This window comes from Carcharodon carcharias, chromosome 33 (assembly GCF_017639515.1).
Source record: "Carcharodon carcharias isolate sCarCar2 chromosome 33, sCarCar2.pri, whole genome shotgun sequence".
NCBI lineage: Eukaryota > Metazoa > Chordata > Chondrichthyes > Lamniformes > Lamnidae > Carcharodon > Carcharodon carcharias.
The window spans coordinates 20,872,913-20,895,275 of record NC_054499.1 but is presented as its reverse complement, the minus strand read 5'-3'; the positions used below and the strand labels follow the sequence as shown (position 1 = coordinate 20,895,275).

The 22,363-nt window shown below is 41.5% G+C and overlaps 1 protein-coding gene across 2 annotated transcripts in view; it reads left to right on the top strand.

Moving 5' to 3' along the window:
- Positions 1–22,363, top strand: part of LOC121272297 (misshapen-like kinase 1) — a 276,034-nt gene that overhangs the window by 133,385 nt on the left and 120,286 nt on the right. For both annotated transcript variants that reach the window (XM_041178877.1, XM_041178876.1), the window contains exons 4-5: positions 11,576–11,701; positions 15,453–15,563. In XM_041178877.1, the coding sequence (XP_041034811.1) occupies positions 11,576–11,701; positions 15,453–15,563 (237 nt within the window). The remainder of the gene's footprint in view (positions 1–11,575; positions 11,702–15,452; positions 15,564–22,363) is intronic.

Genomic DNA, 22,363 nt, shown 5'->3' with positions numbered 1-22,363 from the left:
TAGTCAATACTGAGGACTGCAACAAATTACAGAAGGAAAATTAAGAAACTTGCAGATTGGCAAATGAAGTTCAACATCGATAAATGTGAGGTAGTACATTTTGGTGGGAAAAATGGGGAGGTCACTTGTTACTTGGATGGTGTGAGTATAGGTGGGGTAGAGGAACAAAGGGACCTCGGAGTACAAATACACCAATTACTAAACCTTGTGCCACAGGTTAGCAAGCCCATGAACAAAACAAATCAATCACTAGGCTTTATTTCTCGAGGGATAGAACTGAAAGTCAGGAAGTTCTACTGAACCTTGTATCAAACCTTGGTTAGGGTACACTTTGAGTACTACATGCAGTTCTGATCACCAAATTAATAAAAAAATGATATAGAGGTAATGAAGACAGTGCAGCGAGGATTTACAAGGATGATACCAGAAATGTGAGTTTATATATCAGGAAAGAATTGATAGATTGGGCCACTTTTCTCTGCCCTTGCTGTATCCTTTCAGTAGTTGCAATATCCATTTTGTGAAATGGTGACTGAAACTGTACAGTGCCCTGAGTGTGGGCACACCAAGCATTCATGAAATGGATAGATTACCCCACTCTTGTGGCTCACTGCTGGCCCTTCAGTTCACCCCAAGATCTCATTTGCTTTGTTCACTGCCATGGGACATTTCTGCAATAGATTCAGTGTATTGTCAGACTGGACACCCCCCACCCCGTGACCCTGATCTTTTAGTTTGTATACACGCTATTTTCTTTAAGTAATAGTCACTTCCTACGTTTTATTTTTGTCCTCGTGTGAAGCACTTTTCTCTCCGTGAATTTCACCTGCCAGCCCCATTGCCAAGAATGTTCAGATCCCCCAGTAGCTTATCCTGTTCAGCTTTTGAGTACCCATACCTATAAGAAATTATTGCTCAAAAGGAACCGGATGCAACTGGTTCATGTGGGAAGCTGTTCTAGAAAGGAAAAAGACACCTCACTAAGCTACAAAAGAAGGGCTCAAAATATATTTTTTTCTGAGCGCTCTTTTTGAGGGAAAAAAAACTGCCTAGTTTAATTTTCCTTAAGACTGCTTTTTAATTTTGGGGTTTAATTTGGGGTTTTTGGGTGCTCCTTTTGCATTTCCATTAACTCCTTTTTAAAATTCTTTTAGCTAAGATAGCAAAATACCAAACAGATTACTTATTAAGTCTTTTATTCCTGATGAAAAATTCAAGTTCATCATTGTGCAAACTCTGATACTAGCCAGACTTATTTGCACTAGTATAGTTGCACAGTAAAGTAAAAGTAACAATCAATCAGTATCTTTCCAGATCTCTACTATTACTACTTACTACTATTTGTACTAACCTCCTGCTCGACTGTCTTCTTACTGCTTCCTGCTCGCCCATCCTCCCGATTCCATCCAGCTCGCCAGCCCCCCCAAAGCCCTCCTGCTTGCCAACACTCTTGCTGCTTCCTAGTCATTGTCTTCTCTCTAACTCTCTTGCCATTCTTCACCCGAACCGTCACTGTGAGCGAGTGCTCAGGAGAGGGACAACTAGCAGGAGGGAGTGAGAAGGGTGCCAATTAGGAGGTATCTGGGAGGGCCTGCGAGTGTATGGACAGGACCACACTAAAGTGAAAATGGAAGTAGTGCTTTCAGGTAAGTTCCCTAATTGACAAACTGCGCTAAAATGAAAACGCACCAGTAGAATACAGGTTAACCTCGCTATACCTGGATAGGGGTGGCTTCTCTCAATATTTTGATGTTTTTACCTCTCCTTTGAACTTTTGTGGGCTATTTTGGAGCTTTTTAGGGATAATTTGCATGATGACCCTGTGTATTTTCAGCCCTGCTCAAAAGATGAGCGAGATCTTGTGGTGCGGTGGTGGTGTCCCTGCCCCGAGCCAGAAACTCTAGGTTAGAGTCCCACCCCAGGACTTGATGGTCAAGGAAGGTGCAATCATAATGTGGCCAGACATGTTGAGTATCAACCTGCAAATCCTTCCAACACACGCCAGTGGCAGGTGATAAGAGTGGAAAGATTCCTGCCAGGTGATGGAAAGAAAGTTGAAGCCTCTATCATCACTATTGATATCTCTAGACTGTAGCATTCATGTAAAAGTGCATGTAGCCACAGCAACTCAGACTCCCTGCGTGAAATGTAACCACCGTCACCACAAAAGATACGGAGGTGCCGCAGCAGACTAAATGTTTATCATGCTGGGCCTCTGTGGATTTTAACTTCCACTGCTATTATTGTCCCCTTCCATCAGCCCCCTTCCAAAAATCAAATCCATCTTCTACTGTCAGCCTAATTGTACTGTGCATTTTCATTTGAAAGCACACAATTCTGTAGGTAGATCTCTCCACAGACAGCATCATTTTAAGAGTGTCAGCAATGGTTAAGTGGGTAGCACAGTCACAGGTTGTGGGTTCAAGTCCCACTCCAACGAACTGAGCACAAAATTTAGGCTGACTCTTCAGTGGAGTGCAGAGGGATTGCTGCACTGTCAAGAGCTTCTGTCTTTAGGATGAGATGTCAAACTGAGACCTTGTCTGTTCTCATGACAAAAAGATTTCATGGCACTCTGTTGAAGAGGAGCAGGGGAATTTTGCACGATGTCCTGGCCACTGTTTCTCTCGACCATCATTGAAACAAATTATCTAATCATTATTGTGCTTAAATTAGCTGCCATGTTTCCCACATTATAACCGTGATCGCATTTCAAAGTACTTGATTGATTGTAAAGTTCCTTGGGCCTCCTCGGGTCATGAATGATACTACATAAAATTTACATCTTTCCTTTTATCAGTTGAATGCAAGTATCCATGTGGGAAATCTGTATAACTGATTGAGCTACTTTTGGAAGCGACTATGTACTAAGATTTTATATGTTCAATTTATATTAGTTGCAGCTTGAACTTAAAAGGCAGCGTGCGGACTCTGTCAACTCCACTGGCTTTCCATTCCCCAATACACTGAATTCAAATTCCTCATTTACAGATCTTTTCGTACTCTTATCTCACTCTATCTCACATTGTAGCTCTGTATCTTGTGCTGCTGGTTTCTTGTCTCACCTCCCTCCAAGCATTGGTGGCAGAGCCTTTCTCCACCCCAACCTCCCCTAAATCTCTCTGCCCATACATAGGTGGGTCTTGCTCAGCAATTATAGCTGAGATGTGAAATGGGAAAATGTACACTGATATAGCAGGTGTACTTTGCTGAGATGAAGTTACAGGTCCATTCAGAATATCCAAGATGCAGTTCCACATTTTCTTTGGCATTTTTTGCCCTCTTTCATCTGTCCTCTTTCTACTTCTCATTTCCCCCTGAAATCTCAAATGGAGCTTCGACATTTCCATTGCCAACTCCTTCTCTATGAAACTATACTTTCTCCTGTGCCGAACTCTTCCCTTTCCTTTGCATCCATTAACGCTCAAAATCGAAGCCTTGTTTGAGATTTGCTTTCATATCTAGGGAGCCAGTTTTTAGCATTTGCATCACTCACTTTTGGACAGGATTGAAGATAAAGCTTGTAATTTGCTAAAATCTATTCCCCTCTCGTTTCCAACTGCCAGCCTCTCTCCTTGTGACAATCCTTTCACTTTCAACATCGATGCTACCGTGGTGAGTGCTTCTCTGAACCCCTTCATTCCTGCTAAGCAGCCAGTATGTAATCCTACATGCTGTTCCTGCTCCCCACTTCCTTGTTCTTTTGACGTCAAGATTCATCACAAAACCCCTAACTCAGCTCTTTTCCAGCAGCCCAAACTATTACCTCCTTACCTCCCTCTATCATTTCTTTCTTTCCTGTGACACTCAGGTTTGAAAATCTAAACTTGGCATCGCCGCACCACCACCTAACTCCCACATCGCTGTTTTCAAACTGTGATGGTGCTCTGTACCATGGACTGGGAACCTTCCTCTCTTGGCTTCTCAATTTAGAATAAATGAGCGACATTGTACCAGGCCAGGGATTGCTTGATGATTACACTGAGACCAAAATAAAAAAAAAGCAATGACATCCTTTGATTTCAATGTACAAATCTCTTCCCCCATCCCTGTGGTAAAAAGAGAAAATCAACGTTCTGTCAAGCGAAATTAAAAAGAAAAGCCATTCTGCACCTTCAAACAGAAATCTAAGTCAGTCAGACAGTAAGTTTATTTATTGATTATACAGCCGATTGATTTCTTTTTGTTGCTGCTTTTGTGGTTTATGGCTGGAAGAATAACTGCAAAAAGCAACACAACATTGAAATGCATGATTCACTGTGAGTCTACACACCCTCGAGGTCAACCCCTAACATTCATCCAGTTGAACAAGAATTACACCATTTATTTTGTTCTGTGCAGTAATTATGACTGTACTCTTAACCAGTTCCAGGTTCAGTAGTTGTGCATTGTTGGTCATCATCTGTAAAACATGTTCCGAGGACTTGCAGAGCAGACTTACGAGAGACCCTTTGTTCTGGCAGTCTGCAACAGTTAATGTCCACTAATGTTTTTAATTAAACAAGGAGCTGACTTGAAAGTAAAGTTAACCTTTTTGTGGATTGACAGTCATGTTTGCTTTTTTTATATTAAAAAAGCAAATAAAATTCTGGTCTCTGATTAACACCCACGTATTGGGAGTGGGTGTACATCAGTGAGGCATTGTGTGTGTTTGCCATTTGCACAGTACTATCAAAAGCTGATTCAACCGACTGCAGCTTCTTAAGGGGTGAGAATGGTTATATTGACAAGATTTTCAAAAGAGACACTTACGTGCAGAACGGTGTGCGCGTATCTGTCAGAGCCAAGAATATGTCTGAAAAATAAGTTTTTGTGTTTATTTGAGACTGAAAATGATTTTTTTTTGGTAATGCTGAATGCTGTATTTTTCAAACTATTTTACAGGCCTCCAGTTACATCTATGCCAATTATAACAAAAATATTAGGACAATCCTCCTCAGAGTTATTGCGGGAGCAGAAATATCTGCTTTTTGAATAGAGGTATTTAACACTCAGGAGGGTACTTTCCAATCTAAAAATTACTGTGTTTATGCAACTTCATCAGTTTTGGTTTGTTATTTTCATTTGATTTAGATTCAGATAGCATGCACGATAATGCCGAAGATACCAAAATATTCCACATGGGAACCTTAAGTTTAACCCACTTTAAATTCTTGTTTCAGCATTAACTCGCAATATGCCACAGATTGGTTTACTTACCTGATTTGTTGATCCTTCCTGAGGCGCAGTACCCAAATTCTCAAGCGGTGCTCTTTTATTATTATTTAGAGAACGCAAATCCCCAAAGCCAAATAATAGCCTCCTCATTTGCTGAGTTTAAGGTGATTAGTCTGCCACTTAGCCGACAGAGGGGACACTCCTTGGTAATTTGCAGCATTGTTTGTCCCTCCACCAGTGCATAAGAGGTTTGTACTGAGACTCCAGCAGTGGACAGGGGTCCGGCCCTGTCCTAAACTTGTTTATCAAGGGCCACTTTCACCATGGTAGTCCAAAGCCTGCCATACAACAGATGGGATTTGTCACAAAGAACTTGTTAGTGATTTCCCATGCTTCCCCTTCCTTGATCCAAAGGATGTGTGCTGGTAGATCTTGCTCAGGAAGGGAGCTCCATATGAGGCGCCGAGATGGAAGACAGAGACAGTAGGTGGGTTGGAAGGTCATTATGGAATGGTAAATGAGGTGCAGCACAGATGGTTTCAGCCAGCTTGTGGGTTTTCGTCAATCGCGGATGTGTCGGGGAGTGATGCTCAAGAGGATAGGGGAAGGGTGTTGAGCGGAGGGTGCAGTTATTATACGTATTGTTGCATTCAGTTGAGTGTCAACAAGATGTGTGTGTGTGATGAACTTTGCCTGACTCTGGCAAAATACTCTGCTGTGGAGTATGATAGTGCAGGTGCTGAGGTCCAGAATGTTGTGGCAACAGCAGCCAATGTGGATCCAGCAAGTTTGTTGAGGAGGTTGTTTCTGGTTTTGACATTTGCTGCTGTTTTCTTCAGATATTCCTGAAAGGAAAGTATTATGACACAGCTGATGGTAAAGGCTGAGCTGTTCAAACCCCAGAGGGAAACTTGAAACAACTGTCATAAACCATTTTTACAATTTGTAATTTTGAGATGCAGACTTTGAATTCAGTAGGAACAAGACCACTGAGTCTTGTGGTTTTTAGATGAAACTAAATTAAACATTTATTAATTTGACAACAACTTAAACAAATATACATGGCTGCAAGTTACTACTGTACTTTTTTAACAAATCCCTAATTTAATACTGCTCAGCTAAATCTCCACGAAGGCACAGTAACCCATAGACTTTAAATAGACACCAGGCAAAGCACATTTGACATTACGATTTGCAAATTGGTTGGAGGCGTACAGGCTGGTTAGGTTTTAAATGCCTCTACCTTACACACACACAAACTCCTTCCTTTATATACCTAGCTTTCCCGTTGAATGTAAATTTTCCATTGTATCACTGGGTCTTTTGAACTTCAGTTCTTCTAACAATAAAATCCCTTTCATAGCACCAATTTTATTAGTAAGTTGAAAAAATAAACACTTTAATTGGCTTCTTCTAGCTAGGTGCAAGACTTTACCCAACAAATGCAAATTAACACTTTACCTTACTGTTCTCCTTATTGTTCACCCAATTAACATCTCAAAACTATTATACATCAAAGCACCCAGACTAGCTGGCTTTAATCCAATTAAGACACACACAGATACACACCTAGACACAGATACCCACTAGAATTATATTTTAAAAAATAATTTCCAATAATATTATAGACATTAATATCTCTACATGACAACAGAGTCGTATCTCGAGTGACTCCCAAGTATGTTGGGTTGGGATCATGCTTCAGTCTCTGGCCATCCATATAGATATGCAATTCTTTTTGGCACTGGCATTTTTGGTGGAGGTGGATTACACTGGATATAGTTTTAGAGGGATTCAACGTGAAACGCCATGTCCTGCAATAGTCCATCAACTTTGTAATGTCTTCATTAAGGGTCTGGCCCAGAGTGCAGAAGGATGAAGCTTGGATGGCATTATAGATATTGTCAGCATAGTTGGACTTGCGGGACATAGTTGTTGGCATTTTTATGTTTGTCGAACAGGTTTGGGCTAGCACTGAGCCCTGTGGTAGTCCGTTGGCCTGTCTTCTCCATGTGCTTTGGGCAAGGGGCCAAAGTATACTCTGAATCATCTGTTGTGAAGGAATGCTTCAACATTTGTCCTGGCCCAGGTTGGAAGCACTCTGGACAGCTTTAGGAGCAGACCATTGTGCCACACAATATCATAGGCAGCTGAGAGATCCAGCAGCACTATGCATGTCTTCAGGTTCGTTTGGAGACTATTTTCGATGCTAGTGGTGACTGCCAGAACTTAATCACATGTTCCTTACAGAAACCAGCTTGGTCGGCATTAAAGATGATCTCTACTTCCGGAGATATGCATTGTAGGATAAGATGTGATGCTCTAAAAAGGGTCAAATCAGAACTTTAACTAGTGTACCTTGCAGCCAGTTGTATTCCAGCGCATATCTGTCCCAGTGCTCAGTCACTGTCCCTAATAACAGATTCAGGTAACTCCCCTATAGCACATTGACACAATCTGATGTTTAGTCTCCATCTAAGAGGAGAAACCCCAGGGACTCAGTATTTAATTTGGCTTTTGGAATGAGACTGCACCCGCAGATCGGTAAAAGTTCTGAAAACCCAGAGATTCAGTCTTGATTTGTGCTTTCTTTCTCATTCACCAGTTGTGCCAATTTGAATTTTGATGAGCTAGTGATCTGGAAAGGGCTGTTCTTCAAGCTGCTGCCTTATTGATGAATAATTCCTATCAAATTAGAATACCAAAATCCTGGTATCAACAGCTTAAAATATAAAAATAGCTGAATATGGATTTAAACTGTATATGTGCTCCCACTTCACCCAATGACAAAAGGTTAAGTCGCCTTTGAGCATTTAATTAAGGAAAATCTGGGTGTGGGATGGTTTAAAAGGCTGGTCAGAGAGAAGAGTTTTGCCAGACAATGACCATCTCCAACAAGCGAGAATTTAACCATCTCCCCTTGAAATTCAGCAACATCATATTGTTGAATCCCTCAACTTTAGCATCCTGGGGAGGGGGTTACCATCAACCAGACACACTCACATACTGTGGTTACAAGAGCATGTCACAGATGGAAACTTTGCGCCGAGTGACACCTTCTGACTTCCTAAAGCCTGTCCACCTAAAGATAATGAAACAAATAACCGAAGGAGGAAGCTCCACAAACATCCCCTTCCTCAGTGATGGGGGTGCCCGGCACATCAGTGCAAAGGACGAGGCTGAAGCATTTGCAACCATCACAGAATTGTTACCGTGCAGAAGAAGGCCATTTAGCCCATCGTGTCTGCATCAGCTCTCCGAATGAGTATTATGACTCAGTGCCATTCTCCTGCCTTTTCCCTGCACATTGTTTCTATTTAAATAATCATCTAATGCCGTCTGTAATGCTTCGATTGAACCTGCTTCCACCACACTCCCAGGCAGTGCATTCCAGACCTGATCCACTTGCTGTGTGCGCAAGATTTTCTCTTATCGCATTTGCTTCTTTTGCAAATCACTTTAAATCCATGCCCTCTCATTCTTGAACCTTTTACGAGCACGAGCAGTTTCTCCCTATTTACACTGTCCAGCCCCCTCATGATTTTGAACGCCTCTATAAATCCTCTTCTTAGCCTTCTCTTCTCTAAGGAGAACAGTCCCAACTTCTCCAACCTATCTTCTTAACTGAAGTTTCTCAACTCTGGAAGGATTCTTATATAAACCTCTCTGCACTCTCTCCAATGCGTTCACATGCTTCCTAAAATGTGACACCCAGAATTGTACACAGTACTCCAGCTGCAGTCGAAATAGTGTCTTATTCAAGTTAAGCATAACCTCCTTTTCTTGTACTCCATGCCTCTATTAATAAAGCCAGGATACTGTATGCTTTATTATTAACTTCCCTCTCCACCTGTCCACCTGACCATCTTTAATGGTCTTTGCATATATACAACCAGGTCCCTCTGCCCCTGCACACCCTTTAGAGTTGTATTGTTACCCCTTATTTTATATTCTCTCTCCATGTCCTTCCTACCAAAATGAATCACCTCACACTCCGCATTGAACGTCATCTGCCATCTCTCTGCCCACTCCACAAACTTGTCTATGTCTTTTGAAGTCCTCCTTGTAGTTTACAGTGTTTTCAAGTTTTGTGTCTTTGAAATTGTCCCCTATGCACCAAGATCTAGATTGATATATATCAGGAAAAGCTAGGGGCCCAATACCGACTGCTGGGGAACTCCACTACAAACCTTCCTCCAGTCTGAAAAATATCTATTAACCATTACTCTATAGTCCCTGCCACTCAGCCAATTTTGTATTCATGTTATTACTGTCCCTTTTATTCCATGAGCAATAACTTTTCTCACAAGTCTGTTGTGTGGTACTGTATTAAATGCCTTTTGAAAGCCATTTCTGTTACCTCTTCAAAAATCTCCAGCAAGTTAGTTAAACACTATTTTCCCTTAAGAAATCCATGCTGGGTCTTCCTAATCAACCCACGATTTTTCATGTGGCTATTACCATCTTCAGCCAGAAATGCCAGGTGGATGATCCATCTCTGCCTCCCCCTGAAGTCCCCAGCATCACAGATGTCAGTTTTGAACCAATTCGATTCACTCCACGTGATATCATGAACTGGCTGAAACCACTAGATACATCAAAGAGTATTCACCCTGACAACATCCTGCTGTAATACTGAAGACTTGCACTCCAGAACAAGCCGTGCACCCTAGTTAAGCTGTTCGAGTGCACCTATAACAGTGGCATCTATCTGACAATGTGGAAAATTGCCAGTTATGTCTGTTCACAAAAAGTATGACAAATCCAATCTGGCCAATTACTACCCCATTTGTTGTCGTCAACAAAGTGCTGGAAGGTGTAGTTGACAGTGCTGTCAAGTAGCACTCATTCTCCCATAAAGTGTTCCTCAGTGCTCAGTTTGGGTTCTGCCAGGATCCCTTGATTTCAGACTTCATTGCAGCCTTGGTCCAAACACAAACAGAAAAGCTGAATTTCAGAGCAGCATTTGACCATGTGTGGCATCAAGGAGCCTTAACAAAATTAAAACCAATGGGAATGGAGGGCAAATTCTCCATTGGTTGGAGTCATACCTTGCATAAAGAAAGGTGGTTGTGAATATGATGGTAATTGAAGGGGAGTTGCAGAGACAATATGCTCTCAGGGTTTCCAATTGAACAAATGGTGTATTTATCCTTATAATGTTGTTTTCTCTGCTCATGTGAATTATGAGTTAACCTGGTAATGCTGCCCACTGCACAAAAAGGTAACACTTTTTCGGTCAGTATCTGATATCGTGCACACTAAATGGTAGAATGAAGCATAGGATTTTGCTAAAGCATAGGTTTCAAACAGAAAGTAGGAACATAGGACTTAGGAGCAGGAGTAGGCCATTCAGCCCTTTGAGCCTGCTCCGCCATTCAATAAGACCATGGCTGATCTGGTTGTGGTCTCAACTCCACTTTGCCGTCTGCACTTTATAACCCTTGACTCCATTGTCAATCAAAAATCTATCTAACTCAGCCTTGAATAAATTCAATGACCCCACCTCCACTGCTTTCTGGAGAAGAGAATTCCATAGAATAATGACCCTTTGAGGAAAAAACAATTTCTCCTCATTTCTGCCTTAAACGGTAGACCTCTTATTCTTAAACTGTCCCCTCGTTCTAGTCTCTCCCACAAGAGGAAACATCCTCCTGATATCCAACCTATCAAGTGCCCTCAGGATCTTTTATGTTTCAATAAGATCACCCCTCATTCTGCCAAACTCCAATGTGTATAGGTCTAACCAGTTCAACCTTTCCTCATAATATAGTCCCTTATCCCAGAAAAGAGTGGCTGTGAATGTGTGGGTGCACATGCGTGTGCGTGTTTCTTTGTGTGTGTGTGTGTGTGTGTGTGTGTGTGTGTGTGTGTGTGTGTATGTATGTTTTTATGTGTGTGTGCTTCACAGCGTGGTTAGTAAGAGTTTGGAACTAGACCCGCCTGATTTCCTGTGATTGTTTGGGCTTCCCAGAGAACCTGTTTTTGCAAGAGGGGTTTCCCCCTTGCCCTCCCTCATACAGAAAACATGAAACACCACTTTTAGGAAGTGATGAAATACTTACGTTCTAGCGATAAATACTAAACTCTGAAGCTTTAATTTTTATCTCCGGAATACAAAAATGGCATTATGAATATTAAAACGCTTTCACGCATTTTCATGAGGTATGTTGGCTTGGCAGCATCTGCAGAGAGAGAAATCGAGTTAGCGCTTTGAGTCCAATATGGCTGTTCTTCAGGATACTTACGTCCCAAAGAAGAGTCATATTGGACTCAAAGTGTTAACTCTGTTTCGTTCTTCACAGATGCTGCCAGACCGGCTGGGTTTTTCCAGCATTTTCTGTTTTTATTTCAGATCTTCAGCACCTGCACTATTTTGCTTTTAGATTATGAAGATTTTGTTGATTTTTAAATCCAGGATGAAGAGGAGGAGATCAAGCAAGAAATTAACATGCTGAAAAAGTACTCGCATCATAGAAATATTGCAACATACTATGGTGCCTTCATCAAGAAGAGTCCTCCAGGCCATGATGACCAGCTCTGGGTGAGAAATCAAGCATGATTAGTGTTTACTTTAGGGTTAAATGCTGTCCTTCTTTTGTGAAAATAACGTGGGATAATTCTCAAATATCATGGCCCCATCACTCGATTTGTTGTAACAACAACATAAAAAGTAATTTAGCAAGATTTTTATGAGAATCGGAGATAGCAGCACAGTGGTTATGTTACTGGAACAGTAATCCAGAGAGCTGAGCTAGTGATCTAGAGACACAAGTTCAAATCTCACCACTGCAGTTGGGGAATTTAAATCCAGCTAATAAAGTGAAATAAAATGCTGGTGACTGCTTGTCATAAAAGGTTTATCTAGTTCACTCCATTTCCTGTAAGGAAGGAAATCCATTGTCCTTTCCTTGTCTTCCTATATATGACTCAAGACCCCAGCACCGTGATTGTCTCTTTCTTAACTGCCTATCGAGTCACTCAGTTATCACCACCACCTCCTTAAGGGAAGTTAAGGATGGATAATAAATGATGGCCTTGCCAGAGACACCCACCTTCCGTGAATGAATGCGCAAAAAAATAAGTGTTTTCTTCTCAGAGTTCATCAAGGTTTTTACTGTATAGCTGATGGGACTAATGCAAAGTTGTGGCACCCTTACACACGTGCCCACTTTGAGCAATGTAAAAGGACAGCCTGTTGGCTTCAATCTAGCTTTCACTGACAGAAATAGTGGCCTGTCTTTCAGATATTGACGGATCTGACATGTGATTTTTAACTTGAGACTTTCAGCGATCCACGTTTTCTTTTGTATTCCCTGGAAAACGCATACATCTGATGTTGTAAAGGAAGAGCATTCTAATGGCTATAGCTTTCAGGAAAGGCTGAACGGGCTGAGGCTCCTTTCTCTAGAAAAGAGAAGGCTGAAGGGTGATCCAATAAAGGTCTTTAAAATTTTTCAGGAGTTTGGTAGGGTAGATGTGGACAAGTTATTTCCACTTGTGAGGTGTCCAAAGCAAGAGGACAAAAGTATGAAATAACCACCAATAAATTCATCAGGGAATTGAAAAACACCTTACCCAGAGAATGGTTAGAAAGTGGGACTTGCTACTGCAGGGAGTATGTTGAGGTGATTAGCCCAGATGCATTCAAGGGGCAGTTATATAAGTTCACAAGGGAGAAAGAAATGGAAGAGTATGCAAGTCAGGTGGGAGGAGGCTTATGTGGAGCATGACTAGGTTGAATGGCCTGTTTCTGTGCTGTAAATTCTAAATGTAATTCTATTTAACCTCAGTCTGCCTTGATTTAATAGAAGCATTCTAGGATATCTGATATCTCTACAGATTGTCATCAACTGCAGTATAATTATAACGATAGGAAGCATAGAAACAGCAGGAGATGTAGGTCCTCAAGCCTGATTGGTCATTCAGTAAGATCATGGCTCACCTGTGACCTAACTCCATTTGCTCACCTTCGCGCCATATCCCTCAGACCTTTGGTTAACAAAAATTGATCAATCTCCAATTTAAAATTAACAAGTGATCTAGCATCGATTGCTGTTTGTGGAAGAAAGTTCCAAACTTCTACCACCCTTTGTGTGTAGAGGTGTTTCCTAATTTCACCCCCGAAAGGTCTGCCTATACTCTCCAACCAGCAGCAATAGTTTATCTTTATCTAGTCTATCAGCTCCATGCCCTGAAAACTACTATCAGCCTCACCCCTTAACCTTCTAATTTCCAGGGAATGTGACCCTAGTTCTTGTAGTCTCTTAATAATTTAACCCTTTGAGTCCAGAAGTCATTCTGGTAAATCTGTGCTGCATCTCCTTCAAGGCCAATATACCCTCGCTAAGGTGTAGTTCTCTGAAACGCTGTGTTCCAGGGTGTGTGGTATAATTGAAGCATGATTTACACCCCCTTGTATTCTGTTCCTTCAGATATAAAGGCCAACGTTCCACTTTCATTATTTTCTGTACCATTCACATCATTTTAATTATCTGTGTACCTGGGTCCCCTAAGTTTCTCTTGGATCTCCACTGTTTCTAGCTTAGCAGCATTTAGAAATCCCCCTGTTCTATCCTTTTCAGTTCCAAAGTGGATGGCCTCTTATTTCCTAAGTTGAAATCCATTTGCCACATTCTTACCCATTCACTTAATCTAGCAATACATTTTTGAAATTTTATGCTTCCATCTGCACTGTTTACAGTGCTGCCTACCTTCATGTCACCTGCAAATTTCAATATATGGCTTTCGATAATAAATATGCTGAATAGTTGAGGCCCTTGGTGATTATCCTTATCCTATGTCTCCTGCCACTCAGCCAGTTTCCCAGTCAGGCCAATAACTTGCCCAGTACAATGCCACCTCATTTTTGAGCATGTGATCACTAACATTACCATTGCAGGGCCGATGGCGTAGTGGTAAAGTTACTGGGCTAGTAATCCAGAGTCCTGGGCTAATGCCCAGGCCACATGGGTTCAGATCCCACCATGGCAACTGGTGGAATTTAAATTCGATTCATTAATAATTCTGGAATTAGTCTCAGTAATGGTGTCGTTGAAAGCCAGCTGGTTCACTATGTTCTTTAGGGAAGGAAATCGGCTAGCCTGATCTACGTGATCTACAAGGCAACTCACCATCACTTTCTCAAGGGCAATTAGGTATGAGCAACACATCCCAGTTCACATCCTAAAAAGAGTAAAATAAGTTTTCATCTGCAGTTGGGTGCCATTTGGGATTGGAATTTTGTGTTTTTGCCCCAGTAGATTTTCCCTGATTGGATTTCCCTAATACATAGGAGCAGGAGTATGCTGTTCAGCCCATCGAGCCTGCTCCATCATTCAATACGATCATGGCTGGTCATCCACTTCAATGCCTTATTCCCACACTATCCCCATATCCCTTATGTCACAGAATCACAGTGCAGAAGAGGCCCTTCGGCCCATTGAATCTGCACCGACACGTGAGAATAACCTGACCTACCTACCTAATCCCATTTACCAGCACTTGGCCCATAGCCTTGAATGTTATGACGTGCCAAGTGCTCATCCAGGTACTTTTTAAAAGATGTCATTGGTATTTAGAAATCTGTCAATTACTGCTTTAAACAAACTCAATTACTGAGCTTCCACAGCCCTCTGGGGTCAAGAATTCCAAAGAATCACAGCCCTCTGGGTAAAAAAAATTCCTCTTTATCTCAGTCCTCAGTGACTTCCCCTGTATTTTGAGGTTGTGTCCCCAGGTTCTAGACTCCCCAGCCAGGGGAACCATCTTACCTGCTTCTACCTAGTCTGTCACTTTAAGTATTTCCTAGGTTTCAATGAGATCATCTCTCATTCTTCGAAACTCTAAAGAATACAGGCCCAGTTTCCCCAGTCTCTCTTCATAGGATAGTCTCGCCATAGTCCCAACACCAGTGGCAAATATAACTGCTGCCAGTTTGTTTTTCTGTGAAGAAATTGCCTGTGTTATATGTCATATATAAAATATATACTTGTTTGAAACTGTACAGGATACAATGAGAATTTTAAGAGTGTGATTTTTATTTTTATTAATTCAGTCTATTAAAGGTTTATTCTCCTTCCTGTTCTCCCTGTAATGTCCATTTTCAATGCTTTGAAACTAGGCCTGATTCCTAGGATTTGCTTATAGCCAGTATTGTCAATCCAGTTTTGTAAAAATGCAAGAAATATCCAGCGCCACTTTTCTGTCTCCTATGAAAATTCATTTGGGAGAAAGGGGAAGGAGGAGCAGAATTTCTGCTTTTGTTCAGGTTGTTGCTGTGTTCTCTCCCATAGCTGGTTATGGAATTCTGTGGAGCTGGATCTGTCACAGACCTGGTCAAGAACACAAAAGGGAATGCATTGAAAGAAGAATGGATCGCCTACATCTGTAGGGAGATACTACGGGTAATTACCATTTCCTGAACCCTACTGTGCTTTTTTGCTCATCTTCACCAGAGTTCATTGCTGTGAACATCATCATCATCTTCAGAGAAAAGATGTTTTTTAAGATTTGCAAGTGAAACAGGAGCTCAAGCTGAGTTTCCCTTGGGAGGCAGAAAAGCTTAACAGCATTTAATACATCTGATTTGAAAGTGCATTTCCCCTGAAGTTTGCTGCACAATTGTGTGAGCACAGTATGAGGAAGCGCTTGGCTCAAGTTTTGTCAGATTGGTGGACTTGACCTTGAGCAACTCATCCTGTCCAGTGTGGCTTCGGCTGCTGACGGTGACACTTGCCTTTAAACCAAATAAAGTTCACTGGAAGCTGAGCATGCCCTCCTCCTGATTTTACCCCTTTAGATAATGTCAGCTGCAGGCTAGGTGGCTGAGAGTGGGTGGGGGGGGAGTGGTTGTGTGCAAGGATCGTGTCAAGATTTCAGATGATGGGTTGCATTTAATTCTTGTACTTTAGCATTGTCAGTCTTGAGTTATTTTCTTTGTACTGCTTTCCAGACAATAGTTGTACTCGTGCAAGTTGCACCCAATTAATATTAGTGTAAGAAAAATGGTGAATGAGGGACAGTTGCACGTCTGCTAAAATAATTCAGATTATTTCACCCTAGTCTTCAACTAGTTCAGAGACTGGGTATTTTACAAGTTTGTACCTGGGGCTGGAAGAGAGAGTGAGGGAAAGAGTTCTTTCTCAATCTTATTCTCACTTCCATTGTAGCTGAATTCCATCTGCCTCCCCCTCCTTGTTATTGTTCTGTGAGAGTCTTTGCTTTTGGGCACATGCCAGATTTCAGCAGTGGTAATCTCTAAATTTATCCCTAAACCTTAAGACAGTTATTAAATTTGTGGGAGATTTTTGTGCATGGGTCCCACTGGGCAAATTATTGACCAAAATCGATTGTCATAGCAATTAAGAGTCCTAGTTTTGACCAAAGGCCAGGAATTAGAAGGCGGAGAAAGAATATTCTTCAACAAATGCACTTATGGGTGTGTACCAGAATGTGGAAATTTGTATGAAATTTATACTGTGCCAGAGTGTTGAAATATCTCCAGAGTTGCAGAGACTCACTTTTCAGCTCATATGAACACACGAACATATGAATTAGGAGCAGGAGTAGCCAACACGGCCCATCGAGCCTGCTCCGCCATTCAACAAGATCATGGCTGATCTGAATGTAACCTCAACCCCACATTCCTGCCACCCCTAATAACCTTTTGCTCCTTTGTTAATGAAGAATCTATCTAGCTCTGCCTTAAAAATATTCAAAGACTCTGCTTCCACCACCTTTTGAGGAAGAGAGTTCCAAAAACTCACAACCCTCAGAGAAAAAAATTCTCCTCATCTCCGTCTTAAATGAACAACCCCTTACCTTTTAACAGTTACCCCTAGTTCTAGATTCTCTCACAAGAGGAAACATCCTCACCTCGTCCACCCTGTCAAGACCCCTCAGGATCTTAAAGGCTTCAATTAAGTTGTCTTCTACTTGTCTAAACTCCAGTGGATACAAGCCTAACCTGTCCAGCCTTTCCTCATAGGACAACCCACCCATTCCTGGTATTACTCTACCTGCTCTGAACTGCTAATGTATTTACATCTTTCTATAAATAAGGAGACCAGCACTGTACACAATACTCCAGGTGTGGTTTCAATGTCCTGTACAACTGAAGCATAATCTCCCTACTTTTGTAATCAATTTCCCTCACAATAAGTGATAATGTTCTATTAACTTTCCTAATTACCTGCTGTACCTGCACACTAACTTTTTGTGATTGCGCCAGGACACCTGGATCCCTCTACACCTCAGAGCTCTGCAATCCCTCACCATTTAGATAATAAGCATCCTTTTAATTCTTCCTGCCAAAATGAACGATTTCACATTTGCCCACATTATATTCCATTTGCTAGTCACTTAACCTTTTTATGTCACTTTGTAGCTTCCTACACTATTTACTTTCCTACCTATCTTTGTGTCATCAGCAAATTTAGCAACCATTTCTTCGGTCCCTTCATCCAAGTCATTTCTTTAAATTGTGAAAGGTAAGGCCCCAGCACTGATTCCTGTGGCACACCACTCATCACACCCTGCCAACCAGAAAAAGACCCATGTATGCCAATTCTTTGCTTCCTGTTAGCTGGCATGCCAATATGTTACTCCCTACATATTGAGCTTTTATTTTCTGAAATAACCTTTGACGTGTCAATTTATCAAATCCCTTCTGGAAATCCACGTACAGTGTATCCACTGGTTCCCCTTTATCCACAGCACTCTTCAAAGAACTCCAATAAATTGGTTAATCTTGATTTCCCTTTTACAAAACCACGTTGACTCTGCCTCATTGCCTTGAATTTTTCTAAGTGCCCTGCTGTAGCATCTTTAATAATAGCTTCTAACATTTTCCCTATGACAGATGTTAGGCTAACTGGTCTATAGTATCCTGCTCTCTGACTCCCTCCCTTTTTGAGTAAAGGAGTTATATTTCCTGTTTTCCAATGGAAACTTCCCCAAATCTAGGGAACTTTGGAAAATTAAAACCAATGCATCAACTATCTCACTAGCTACTCCTTTCAAGACCTTAGTGTGAAGTCCATCCGGACCTGGAGATTTGTCAGCCTGCAGCCCGAACAATTTGCTCAATACCACTTCCCTGGTGATTGGAATTATCCCGAGTTGCTCCCTCCATCCCATCCATTTCCTGATTTACAGCTATTTCTGTCATGTTACTTGTGCGCTCAACAGTGTGGACAGAAGCAAAATACCTGTTTAATTCATTCGCCACCTCCTTACTTTCCAGTATCAGTTCCCCAGACGCACTTTCTATAGGACCAACGCTCACTTTGTTAACTCTTTTCTTATTTAAGTATCTTAAACTCTTACTATCCATCTTTATATTACTAGCTAGCTTTCTCTCATACTTTAATTTTTCACTCATTAATCTTTTTGTCATCCTTTGCTGTTCTTTATATTCCCATCTTCTGACCTGTCACCCATCTTTGCGTAATTATATGCTTTCCCTTTAATGTGAAAATGTGAAATTGTCCATTTTGGCAGGAAGAATAAAAGAGAATCATATTATCTAAATGGTGAGAGATTGCAGAACTTTGAGGTGCATTTGAGGGATCTGGGTGTCCTAGTGCAGAATCACAAAAGGCTAGTATGCAAGTGCAGCAAGTAATTAGGAAAGCTAGTAGAATGTTATAATTTATTGTGAGGGGAATTGAATATAAAATTGGGGGTTTATGCTCCAGTTCTACAGGGCAGTAGTGAGTCCACATTTGGAGTACTGTGTACACTATTGGCCATATTATTTAAGGAAGGATGTAAAAGCATTGGAAGCTGTTCAAAGAAAGTTTACCGGACGAATACGTAGAATGGGTGGGTTGTTTTATGAGGAAAGGCTGGACAGACTAGTTATGTATCTGCTGGAGCTTACAAGAGTAAGAGGCGACATGATTGAAACATATAAGACCCTGAGGGGTCTTGACAGGGTGGATGTGGAGAGGATGTTTCATCTTGGGGGAGAATCTAGAACTGGGGGGTCCCTGTTTAAAAATAAGGGGTCGCCCATTCAAAACAGAAATGAGGAGAAATGTTTTCTCTGAGGTTTGTGAGCCTTTGGAATCCTTTTCCTGAAAAGGTGGTGGAGGCAGAGTCTTTGAATATTTTTAAGGCAGAAGCGGATAGATTCTTGGTAAGCAAGGGGGTGATGGGGGTAGGTGGGATGCAGGTTTCAGGTTACTATCAGATCAGTCATGATCTTGTTAAATAACGGAGCAGGCTCAAGGGGCTGAATGGCTTACACCTGCTCATAGAAACATAGAAAATAGAAGCAGGAGTAGGTCATTCAAGCTTGCTCCATCAGTCATTATGATCATGGCTGACCCTCCGTCTCAACACCATATTCCCGTTCTCTCCTCATACCCCTTGACACCTTTAGACTCTGGAAATTTATTTCCTCCTTAAATATATTCAGTGGCTTGGCCTTCACAGCCCTCTGAGGTAGAAATTCCACAGGTTCACCATCCTCTGAGTGCAGAAGTTTCCCCTCATCTCAGAGCTAAATGGCCTACCTAATATCCTGAGATTGTGATCCCTTGCTCTAGACGCCCCCAGCCAGAGGAAACATCATTCCTGCATCCAGTCTGTCCAGCCCTGTCAGAATTTTATATGTTTCAATGAGCTCCGCTCTCATTCTTCTAAACTCCAGTGAATACAAGCCTAGTCGGCCCAATTTCTCACAAAAGCTTAGTATGCAGGTACAACAAGTAATTAGTAAAGCTAATAGAATGTTATAATTTATTGTGAGGGGAATTGAATACAAAAGTAGGGAGGTTATGCTTCACTAGGCCGCTAGTGAGACCACATTTGGGCTTGGAGAGTGACAGGGATTTCAGTTTGAAAAGGGCATGGAGAGCGGCAGGGACCTCAGTTTAAGAAGGCTGCAGAGCACGGAGAGACTTCAGTTTAAAAATGGCGTGTGGAGTGGTGGTTACTTCAGTTTAAAAAGGGCGCAGGGAGCGGTGGGGACTTCAGTTTAAAAAAGGCACGGAGAGTGGGAGCGACTTCAGTTTAACTTTGGGAAAGAGGTTAATACAGTGAGACTTCATGAGAGAGAGGTTAAAACATCGAGACTCAAGTAGGAATAAGGGTAAAATAAAAGCTAGGGTCCATATTCTATTATGTTTGGGGAGCTCAGTCAAGTGATTTGCACATCCTGTGCTATGTGGGAAATCCTTGACGCTCCTGGCAGGCTGGATGACCACATGCGCAGGATATGCCTCCAATTAGAGCAACTCGAGTTCCTACCCCTAATTACCACCTTCCCAAGGGCAATTAGGGGTGGGCAATAAATGCTTGCCTAACCAGTGACGCTCACATCCCATAAATGAATTTTAAAAATTGGGGAAAAATACAAAAGGCTGAATAAACATACACTGGGAAGTAACCTGGCTTTTTATTTAGTCATGTGGCACAGAAGGAGGGTAACATATTAGCATAGATAGAAGAGTGGCTGACCGGCAGAAAACAGAGTAAGCATAAATGGTTCATCTTCTGATTGGCAGGATGTGACCAATGGAGTCCTGCAGGGGCCTGTGCTGGGACGTCAACTTTTTAAGATTTATATCAGTGACTTAGATGAGGGGAGCATGGTAGCTAAATTTTCAGACAACATAAAGATAGGGAGGAAAGTATGTCGTAAGAGAACAAAAGGAGGTTGCAGACAGATATGGATAGGTTGGGTGAGTGAGCAAAAATCTGGTAGATGTAGTATAATGTGGGAAAATGAGAAGTTGTTTACTTTGGCAGGAAGAATAAAAGAGCAGGGTATTACTTAAACAGGGAACAACTGCAGAATTCCGAGCTGCAGAGGGTTCTAGGTGTTCTTGTGCATGAGTCACAGAAGCTTAGTATGCAAGTACAGCAAGTAATTAAGAAGGCTAATGGAATGCTACCCTTTATTATGAGAGGAATCGTACATAAAAGTAAGGATGTTATACTTCAATTATGCAGGGCATTGGTGAGACTACACCTCGAATGCAGTTTTGATCTCCTTATTTAAGGAAGGATGTTAATGCATTGGAGGCAGTTCAGAGAAGGTTTACTAGATTGATACCTGGAATAAGCAGGTTGTCTTATGAGGAAAGATAGGACAGACTGGGCTTGTTTCCACTGGAGTTTAGAAGAGTGAGGGGTGATTTGATTGAAGCATAAAAGATCCCGAATGGTCTCAACAAGGTGGATGCGGAAAGGATTTTCTTCTTATGGATGAGTCCAGAACTAGGGGGCACTGTTTTAAAATTAAGGGTTGCCCTTGTAGGAGAGAGATGAGAATTTTTTTCTGAGGTTTATGTAACTTTGGAACACTGCCTCAGAAGGCAATGGAGGTAGGGGTCATTGAATATTTTTAAGGCAAAGGTAGATAGATTCTAGTTAGGCAAGGGAATCAAAGGCTGAAAAAAGAGGCATGTTTAAGCATTTCATCTTGCACTCATCAGGACACTTTGCAGGAATACCAATATAAGGGGAAAACAACAATTTATACTGTATGTGAAGAGAGTGCTGATTGATTGGCAAGTAGAATCTGGTAGAGATGTTGCCATGGCGAATATACCAGTGACAGTTAATTGTCAGGCATTGTTTGAAATTTAAACCAAGCAGCTTGACCCTGGCTGGTTTAAATTTCAAACAATGTCTGATAGTTAACTGACAGCCACCATAACTGGTGCATGTGGAATTGGAAATGTGAAATTGGAAACAAGTTAAGATCAGCCATGATCTTATTGAATGGAAGAGCAGGCTCGAGTGGCCAAATGGCCTACCCCTCTTCATTCATATCTTTGTATTTGGTCTATTGAGGGCTGGCTTCTTGCAAAGCAACCCATTCAGCCCAACTTGCCCACTTTCTTTGCTCTCACATAATGAAAAATTAATGACTTAAAATTAAATGAGGAACAACTGGTTACGTTTTTACATTAGACCTTAAATCCACTGTTAGAAAATTTCTCTCGCATAATTCAGTGCCATAGTTAGTGAACTCCTGATGTATTTTATTAAAACCTCTCAATTTTGAATAACTATTAATTCCCCTTAATGTTCTCTACTATGAGAACAACCCCAGCTTCTCCAGTCTTTCCACATAACTTTTACCTTTCAGAACTGGCCACCGTACTCCAGTTGAAATCTAACAGTAATTTATGAAGGCTCTGCAAAACTTTTGTTGCTTTTGTACTCTGTACTTCTCTTTGAAGCCACT